Here is a 10763-nt window from a genome sequence, read left to right as displayed (position 1 = left end):
GAATTTAAGATGCCAAGAAATATTCTTGGTTTAATCCTTTATCCAAATGTAAGCAAAGTTTGCATGTGTAGTAAATTCATGACTGGGCAACTCATATATATAGGCTAGCTAATGACTTCACATCATTTGCCTGAGTATCCTTTAATGCAAAACACTAAGACATTTCATGAGAAATATTGAATTATACTTTACATGTATAATGCATAGTATTATACATGTCAGTAAAGAGATGTGCTTAGCATTATGGGATACTAAGGCAAGTGATGTGAAGTCATTAGCCTCTATATATGAGTTGCCCAGTTATGAAGTTACTTCACACACAAACTTTGTTTGCTTACACTTGGATAAAGGATTAAACCAAGAATATAATTTCTTGGCATCCTTAATCTATAAGCCAATAGTTAAATGAAAGAATATTATTATTATACAGGTATCTCCATGGAGTCAGCAGACTCATCATGGGAGATCCATTTATTCACATGCTAGTCATCATTCACACAATACCATACTTCAACTCATTCATCGATGAAGTACCCACCACCCTGCAAACAAAAAAACCTAGTCCTAATACCCTTGTTACCCACCATCTTACATTATTTTCACTGGTGACCCCTTTTCCCTCCCTTCTTTCCATGTACTTAAAAAAGTCTTCAGTGGCAATCCTATAAAGCCCATTTATTATATTATTATTATTATTTCGGGCGACTCCAGGAGTCCTTAGACTCATCGAGGGAGGCCCTAAATATCATGTCCACCCAACTATACGATTACATTCTCACAGTATCTATCATACCTTGTCTTGAACTCATTCACCATCATAGCACCCACAACAGACTCTGGCAGCTTATTCCACTCATTTACCACTCTAAAAGTAAAGAACCCATGCTCTAACACCCCTGCTAACCACACTCTTGCCCAGCTTCCATAGGTGTCCCCTAGTTCTCCCACCACCAGTTCTGATCTCAAAAATATCCTCTGAATTAATCCTATAGAATCCCTTTAGCAATTTGAATGTCTCAATCATATCTCCCCTCCTCAGCCTATCAACTAGTTTCTGCAACCCACAAATCTTCAACCTGTTCTCATATGGTTCATTCCATAGACCTGTTATCATCTTAGTCACTCGCCTCTGGATCCTCTCCACCTCCTCCCCATCAAGAAGGAACCAAGGTGACCAAATCTGGGCACAGTAGTCGAGATGAGGTCTTATCAAGGCTCGGTACAGAGGTACAATAACTTGCTTGTCTCTGCTCGTTAAGGTATTTTTCAACAACCAAGTGAGTTGATGAGCTGATTTAGCTACTTTTGCAGTGTGCCCCCTAAACTTCATCTCCCTATCCACCAACACTCCCAAGTTCCTGGCCTCATCAATCTCTTGGAGTACAGTTCCACCAATGTGGTATACTGCTGCTAATCTTTTCACCCCAAAATGCATAACCTTACATTTTGTCACATTAAAATGACATCCATTCTCCTTAGCCCAGAACTCCAATCTATCTAAGTCATCCTGCAAGACTTTGACATCTTCTGCATTCACTATTGCCCTACCCGACTTTGCATCATCAGAGAACAAATGAATTGTTCCACTTAGATCTTTCCCTATATCGTTAATGAACAGATTAAACAGCAGTGGTCCAAGAACAGAACCCTGCGGCACACCACTAGTCACAGGCCGTCTTTTGGACTCTACTCCTGAATAAACTACTCTTTGATATCTCTCCGTCAACCAACCACCTATCCACCTCACCAACCCTATATCCATTCCCATATGTTGTAGTTTACGGATTAGTATTCCATGTGGTATCCTGTCAAACGCCTTTGCCAGGTCCAGCAGTATCACTGTAAACCCATTTCCCTTATCCAGTTCAGCCGTCACCTTGTTATAAAACTTGAGCAAGTTACTGAAGCATGATCTACCCTTCACAAAGCCATGCTGTCCCCTTTACAGTATCTCATTTTCATCAATCCATTCCTGTATTTTTCCCTTGAGTACTTTCTCTAAAACCTTGACAACGACTCCTGATATGCTGATCGGTCGGTAATTTGCAACCGTAGTCTTGGATCCTCCTTTTTGCAGTGAAACTATTTTCCCCTCTTTCCACACCTTCGGGACTAAGCCAGACCTGAGACTCAGATTAAACAACATGGTTAAGGGCACTGATAATTCTTTAGCCGCTTCACGCAAGACCCGTGCCGGTATACCATCCAATACCACAGATGTGTTCACATTAAGGTTCTGTAATAGACTAGTCAACTCCACTTCATTCATCACTATTCCCGTATAAACTAATGGTTCCTTCATTTTTTCAATGTCACTACCTGGATGATATACTTTTGCAAAGTGCGCGCTCAGTAACTCCACTATATCGACTGATTCAGTGACCTCCTTACCATCGTCATTCCTTAAAATCATTTTACCGTGTACAGTTTTTTTCTTACTTGCAGCATATTGAAAGAACTGTTTTGGATTCTCTTTTTCTTGCAAAGCTAGTTTCCTTTCATAATCCGCTTTTGCTTTTTTTACCACACTCGTTACCTTTCTGGCCTGCACTTTATACCGTTCGTGTGCCTGCAGGTCACCCCTTTCTTTAAATTCCCTCCACAGTTGTTTCTTTTTTTGCAGCTCAAGCTTAATTGTGTTATTCATCCATTTAACCCCTACTTGTTTTACTGTTCGGACCCTAGGTATACAATCAGCCATTACCTCCTGTAAATGCTCCTTGACCACTTCCCATGCTCTATCGACGTCCAGCCCTTGCAATTGTACATGCCATGTCACTGATCCAAGCAATCTCCTAAGCTTGTCATACTTCCCAGCACAGTAATTCCACATATACCCTGTCTTAATCGAAATTTCCACACCTTTAGCCACCTCCCAGGTCAAGACCTTATGATCACTCTCACCAATAGATGGCAACATGGTCATATTCATTACAGTCAAATTCTCAGATGCTATTACCAGGTCAAGCACTCTCACACCCCTAGTATTTTCAATTACATGCTGTCTCAGATAGTTATCCCTTAATAATTGAATAAAATCCTTTTCCTTCCTCACATGTGTCCTCTCCTCCTTCCAATCAATGTTACCATAGTTGAAATCCCCCATAATAATTACCCTCCTTCCACTCATTTCATCAATTTCCCTATGCATACTATCTCCACCATCTATTCCATCACCTGATCTATAGCAGCACCCAACTGTATATTTTATTCTGCCAGTCTCAATCTCACACCAAATAGCCTCAAATGAGCTCCTTTCACTATCCTGCGATACAACTTCAATTCTCCTTGGCTGCAGTTCATCAGCTATCATCAATAATACCCCCCCCCATTTTATTCTCTCTGTCCCTCCTAAACACACTATAACCTACACATTCTATCCCACTAACTATATCTTCTTCCGTCAGCCATGTTTCACTAATGCCAATAACCTGTGGCCAGGAAGAGCCAATCAAGGCCAAAAATTCTTCCTTCTTGTTCCTAATTTAATAACGTAAATGCTTCTGTCATGTCTCCTCTTTTTTTGTCTATCAACTAATTTTTGAAGCTTACAGACTGTCAATCTAATCTCATAAGGAGCATTCCACAACCTGCCACAATATTTGTCACTCACCTCTGGATCCTCTTCCACAACTTCATCACCACAGAATCTGGTAGTTCAGATCTGTATGCAGTAGTCCAGATGTGGCGTTATTAAAGCCTTATATAGGGAAACAATAACCTCTTTATCCCTGAATGTTAGTGTATTCTTCAACAACCACATAATGTAATGTGCTGTTCTGGTTACCTTCACAATATGTGCTCAAAACTTCAACTCCCTGTTCACAATCACAACCAATTCCCTGGCATCAATAGTTTCCAGCAGTTGCATCACCTTACACTTAGTTACATTAAACTGCCAGCCATTTACCTTTGCCCCTAGTCTGTATAAGTCTTCTTGCAGGATCTGTGCATCACCTTCATTTACCATTAACTCTTCCCAATTTAGCATCGTCAGCAAACAACTCAACTGAATATTTCCTATCAAGTCATTTCCTATAATCATTGATATACAAATTAAACTGAAAATACAAATTAAAAAATTATATACAAATATAAAATGCATAAAGATGGTCTGATGTATTATCAACTATAAAACACTGGTAGTCATCATATACATGGTTCACATTAAGTTATGAAAGAAAGTGAAATTAAATCAGATATCTGCACATGGTTTAATGAAATTAACTAAGCAAAGTGGAATATCCCTCATAATCTCCACTCCTTACTGTATGCAGTAATGTGACAACTAAATAAATTTAGTACAAGTCTCCAGTCTTTCTTAAATAAACTGAATAATTGCTGTAACAAATCTATTATGAAAATAAGCAATAAAAAGAAACTACGAAAACAAACAAACACATGGAAAAATCAACTACATTCTCAAATGCAAATCTACAGTACAAAAATATTTTGGATACTGTTGAACGGTAGTTACAGGGTTGACACTGGGGAGCTCTTTTGCTTGGTGGATCAGCAGGAAGGAGCGATGACAAAAGGCCATCCGTGGAAGCTGCAAAAGGAAGCTGTGAGCATGAGGGTGAAGTGGTTTCTTTGCATGGAGGGTGGTTGAACCATGCAATGCACTGCCTGATAGAGTGGTGAAAGCAAGAGCAGTCAATGAGTTCAAGCAGTGGCATGATAGACTTTGTGTTTCCTAGGAAGGATCTCCACGATGAGTCTTTTGACTCCAAGGAGGCCTGAATAATAATAATAATATTTAAGAACAATTTTTTTTGAAGATTACAAATTAGAAAACAGATAAAAAAAATAAGGAAATGTAGTATGCTTGGGAATCAGCTTTGAATTAATATGTGAATAAATTTATATCAAGTGAAACAGACAGTCAAAACACTAAACTCATATCAAGTGTTAAAATCAGCTTGAATTCATGGACCTTACAGTTGAGTTAGAAATAAAACTGTTTATCAATGACCAGAGGCAACAGGGGTCAGCATTTTCTGAAAAAAAATATTAAAGTCAAACAGATGCTATGACTGGCAGAATCATATGAAAAGTGAGAAGTATGAAAAAGGAAGATATTAGAAAGGAATTTCACACTGTTCACACTTAAGAATGTCTAAGTACAGATAATCTAAAGTCATTTAAACAGAATGGGAAAGAAACAGTAAAACAGGTGTTTGATACAAGGAAGACATATCCCTCAGATCCTTTAAAAAGAAGGCAGTAAAAGAACAGATTTTATCTGGAGACTGATACATTAGATAACCCAATACGAACAAAGTGACAAATAACATTGGGGCAAAAGATAATGGATGCCAGTCCAGTATAATAAAGTGAAAGTTATGAACTTTGGGTTGGAGAAATTACATGTATATATTACTAATACTGATGGGGTTACACTACACTGACAAGACCAGGGATTTGGGAGGATAGTGTTACAGGGATGAAGTGCATATGTTATGCATACTGAAGATCTGTTACATAAATAGACTGACAGACAAAAGACTGGAGCCATGATAGATACAGAAATTGCTAAAGGGGTTCTAGAAAATGGATACAGGGAAAAGTTTTCGGTATGCCAGAGATGAAAGAAAGAACTCCTGAAAGTTGAATAGAAGTGTGGTTGACAAAGATAAAAGGCCTTGCTCGGAGCATGGTGGATGAACGGAATGCCAGAGATATACCTCTAGCAATCTTTATAACTTAAGTATAATAGGCTCTTTAATGAATAATTTTGGTCTCCCATAATGTCTTCACACGTGGATGCCCAATTAACAATATATAATATAATTATTAATAGCATTACTTTCCATGAATCATTTGAGTCGCATTACTCTTCATGGGAGACTAAACTTTGCACAGATAACAGTGCACTCACTCTGGTAAAGCATTTTACTAATTCAGTATCCTCCCCAAAAAAAGATCTTGTCATTTTCTTAGGCACGTCTTTTCAGGATTGATTCTCCCACTGCTTCTCTATTAATTGCTTATCACCAAATTATCCAGATCTGCAGAGAAATACATATCTAGCCTTGATTAGTGCCTGTTTATTTACAATGGCACTCTTACCCTTATTCCGAGTTGACGGTATTCTTCGCATTTTAGAAGGAATTTTTAGAGTAACCTTTATAACTGTTTTCATGTATTTCCTGAACTTCAGATCATTATTGACCACATAACCAAGATCCTTTTCTCCATCGATGCAATACAGCTCATTCAATCTTCCTGGCCTAAGCGCATGCCTTTAAACGTAGAAACATCAGTTTTACGATTTGCTGGCATAATATTTTTTGATAAGAAATTTTTAGTCGTTCACTGAACTAACTCTTTCATTTATAGGTATACATACCAAGTATCCTCCATGACCATGACGATGTGGATCAGTCAGCTGCCTGATATATTCACGTTTCAATTGTTGACGCAATTTAGCTCTTTCTTCAACTGCACGGTACTCATCTAGAGTAAGATCATACTGCCTAGTAACTTCCTTCGTCATAACTTAGAACACGACCAGGAAAACGTAAAAGCATAAAAAAGGAACACAAACTGAACTTAATCTTAGAACAGTCAATGTTTACGACAGTAGCGACCTGCCAAAAGACGCAACTAGAAACTCTAAGCTTTAGTATTATTATTATTCGATCGTGATTATCTTCCAGATTGTAGAATCTTGTGTTAAAGAAGTAAAGTACCTGTTATATTATTATTATTATTTATATGGGAACTGCATGGAGTCGAAAGACTCGTCGCGGATGATCCACTTTATTACAAAACAACTCAATAATTTTATCCATTTACTCTACCAATCGACCAACCTTTGCTGGCAAAGGTTGGTCGATTGGTAGAGTAAATCTCTGCTACTAATGGGTCACGCAAAAGGTTAAGCAAGTTTGAGTGCGGTTAGTAGTCCAATCGTTCGATGCTGTTGGCACACTCTCCTTCGATGAATCTTTGGACTCCCTGGAGGTGTCACATAATAATAATAATTTTCCTTAGAGCTTACAATTGCACTAGTGATTTCAAAGGACAATTCCCAGTAAGAATGTCTAGGATTCAAACAGATGTTTGTTCTCTTCGGAAATTTCTACGAATTCTTGCAGATCAAATGGCCCAACCTATTGCAAATTAAATTTGAAAGATCAGCAGCCAACCCAATCCTGACAACAGACTGGAGTCCAAGACTAAATATATATTCTTTATAAAGGCTCCAGAGCTGATGCAGGAAAGAGCAGAAGAACACAACAGGTTCCCAGAAGTCATTTGAAAGAAACGACGTAAGAAACTAATATTTACCGGAACTGCAGCCACTCCCTCATGGACGCAGAAACCAACTACTATAAGGAAAGAGTTCCTCCTCACACTACTACTACTACTAAGAAGCAATGCATGGCAATGGCCACATTCCACAAAAGCCTTAGCTCAATTCTACAAAGCCAGAAACATGGTCAAGGGGAGGGGGGGGTCCCGAATACAGCAGCTACTCACTCAATTCTTGGACGACCAAAACTGAAATAAAAGGGGGAGGGGTGAGAAGAACGAAAAAACGTGAAGTCTATGGTTCCTCAATATTTCCTCCTCACACTACTACTACTACTAAGAAGCAATGCATGGCAATGGCCACATTCCACAAAAGCCTTAGCTCAATTCTACAAAGCCAGAAACACGGTCAAGGGGGAGGGGGGGTCCCGAATACAGCAGCTACTCACTCAATTCTTGGATGACCAAAACTGAAATAAAAGGGGGAGGGTGAGAAGAACGAAAAAACGTGAAGTCTATTGTTCCTCAATATTTACGAATTCTGTTATGTCGCGTGATAACGCGACATAACAGAATCCGTAAATATTGAGCAACCATAGACTTCAAAAACCTTGCTTAGGTTAGCCGTATGCTCTGAGCACACAAAAGGAGAGCATCACGTGATCTGCGACCAAAATGATCGTACCCATCCATGCTGTTTTGAATCTGACAGTTTTGTTTTCGCATAAATTGTCCCAGCGTCACCACACATACTTGTAGGATGACAATATGTTCCATTATTCAATATCCAGTTCCAAATATGGTATGCTTTTAACATGCATACAACTGTTGCAGAAATACAGAGTATTATTATGTTATAACTTGTAAGCATTTGGGATTATTTCCTTAAGCAAAATGCTTGTCCTTTTTTTCATTTCTTTTCTTTAGTATAAGAGCCAAATAGTCAAGATAGATAAGAGTAATATATAGTTTTTAAAAGCCTGTATCATTTTTTTTCATCGACAAATGCCCAATTATTGATATTTAAAAAAAATTATTTTATATATCCCTAACAAAAAAAATCTCTGTAACATATTTTATTCCCTTACAGGGAGTAGGCGAGGCCATTTTAGCTAGGTCTAACTTTCGGAGCCTGAGTGGGCAGTTCAACCTCCACCGATACTCAGTCAGTGATAGTTGGCCCTCAACTATCACTAACTTTAAGCGGTATCCAGTGAAGAAACTGGCAAACAAGAATTTCCTCCTCCCATGTAGGCTATGGTCTGAAATAGTGTGGATTCGATGATCGATTTTCTTGGACTTACTGAACGGAAAATCCCCAATTTCCGGGATAAAAATCCCACTTGGCTTGCAAGAGATCAACTAACTATGGAACAGTCGAAGAAATGCTTATAAAAGGTTCTCTACTTGGGACTGGAATTGAACTTAGGTCTTTCTTCAGGGGCCTAGAGTTGAGGAAGCAAATGTCACTTCAACTGAGCAACACAGGCCGTTCTATATTTTATATTTATTTATTTACATTGAAAAATCGCTTTCGCTTACATTATAATACCTTTCGTATGCAGTTAACATAAGATCTTTTAATCTAGCAGTTCATAGATGATAATTATAGTTAAGTAATTTAGTTTTTTAAAAATAGCGTTATTAATTAACAACAGTGCGAGAATTATAGTATATTGCGGAGTTAATCTGTTTAGCATAAAAAATTTGTTTTAAATTAGTGTTAATTAGTATTTTGATGAGATACATACGTAGCGTAGCACATGGCGTCAATAAGGAAAAAAAACAATGCGTCCAAAATGGCCATCTTTGTGAAATAAATTTAACCCAAGGGATTTTGTTCAATGTAACATCTGCGGATGTATGCTTTCCTAAGAGCGGGGGGAGTTTGGTTCGAAAATGATAGTGGTGGGAAAGTGTGCCAAAAGGGTTAGGAATGTGTGGAGTTGAAGTGTGTCTCAGGTCGCGAGATTGATTTAATGGATGAAAGCCATAATGTGATAGAACGTAAAGATAGGATAGAAATTTGCGATGTATTGCCAGATAGTATTGAGAACGGTGTGGAGGTTGAGAGTGAAAGTAAAAGTACAGAGCGTGAGAATAGTTTGAGTGATAAAAAAAAAGGAGTTAGTTGCAATTAGGGAGATCGCACAGTCGTGCGGAGTGATACATAGGGTGAAGCCGCAGCTCGAGCGATTACAAAATTGCTTACTGAGTGCGTCGGCTAACGGAAGGAAGCAAGTGTGTGATAAGAAAAATGAGAGCATGATTGGTAGTGAAAGGAAAATGAAGGAACGGGTGTTGTACGGTGATTAATTTGTAAGAGGTGTAATAGATGAGAGTTCGATAAAATCGTACACGCCGGGTGCGAAATTTAAGGATGTAAGTGAGGCTATTAGAGTGCAAAAGTATAGGGTGAAAGAAGTGATAGTAGTGGCAAGAACGAATTATTTGAAATGAGATAAATTTGCCATGAGAGAAGACTTGAAGGCATTACAATAGGTAGCAAAAGAAAAGAGTGAAAGAGTTAAGATAGTGAGTCTGTTGTCACGGTATGACAGAGAAGAGTTGAGAAGAAGGGACATAATTGCAAATGACTTTATGCGCAGATTATGTATGAGGAGTGGTGTGGAGTGAGTTTGATGGGCGAAAGGACTTATATAAGATGGATGGATTACATCTCAATGGATTTGGTGTGCAGAGATTGGAAAACGTGTTGCTGAATGAAGTGAAAGTGCATATGCAGAATCAGGGAAACTAGAGCTGTTAAGGGGGGGGGGGGGGTACATATGCAGTCATCAGTGAGGCAGTTGAGTGTAAGAATGCGAATAACATGCCTGAGCTAGTACGAAGGAAAACAAATCAGAATGGGATAGTTAGTATAGGGCATCAAGATAGGGGTGAGAATAACGGGCTTCTGCACTCCATGTATATTGATGTCAGGAGTATTAGGAACAAGAAGGAAGAATTTTTGGCCTTAGTTCGCTCTTCCTGGCCACAGGTTATTGGGATTAGTGAGACATGGCTGACAGACGATGATATAGCTAGTGGGATAGAATGTGAAGGTATAGTGTGTTCAGGAGAGAGAGAGAGATAAAGAGAAAAAAATGGGGGTAGGAGTGATATTGATGATAGCTGATAAACTGCAGCCAAGGAGAACTGAAGATGAACTGCAGGATAGTGAAGAAAGCACATTTGAGGCTATTTGGTGTGAGATTGAGACAAGCAGAACAAAATATACAGTTGGGTGCTGCTATAGACCAGCTGATGGAATAGATGTGAAGATAGTATGCATAGACAAATAGATGCAATGAGTGGAAGGAGGGAGGGTAATTATTATTGGGGGATTTCAGCTATGGTAACATTATTGGAAGGAGGAGTGGACACATGTGAGGAAGGAACTGGATTTTATTCAATTACTGAGGGATAACTATCTGAGACAGCATGTAATGGAATGTATTAGGGGTTCGAGAGTGCTTGACCTAGTAATTTCATCTATGAAA

General features: G+C 38.7%; 1 protein-coding gene across 1 annotated transcript in view; it reads right to left on the bottom strand.

The window, feature by feature from the left end:
• The window catches only part of ND-B15 (NADH dehydrogenase (ubiquinone) B15 subunit), an 89402-nt gene extending 82791 nt beyond the window's left edge, over positions 1-6611 (bottom strand). The window contains exon 1 of the mRNA XM_090397018.1: positions 6353-6611. Within this exon, the coding sequence (XP_090253144.1) occupies positions 6353-6499 (147 nt within the window). The 5' untranslated portion in view covers positions 6500-6611. The remainder of the gene's footprint in view (positions 1-6352) is intronic.
• Between the last annotated feature and the right edge of the window lie 4152 nt (positions 6612-10763).

The sequence above is a fragment of the Typopeltis vanoorti genome, chromosome 8, assembly GCF_054136105.1.
Source record: "Typopeltis vanoorti isolate ZY-2024b chromosome 8, IOZ_Tvanoo_1.0, whole genome shotgun sequence".
In the NCBI taxonomy this organism is placed as follows: domain Eukaryota; kingdom Metazoa; phylum Arthropoda; class Arachnida; order Uropygi; family Thelyphonidae; genus Typopeltis; species Typopeltis vanoorti.
Note: the sequence above shows the minus strand (reverse complement) of the source record. Positions and strands in the feature narration are given on the sequence as shown.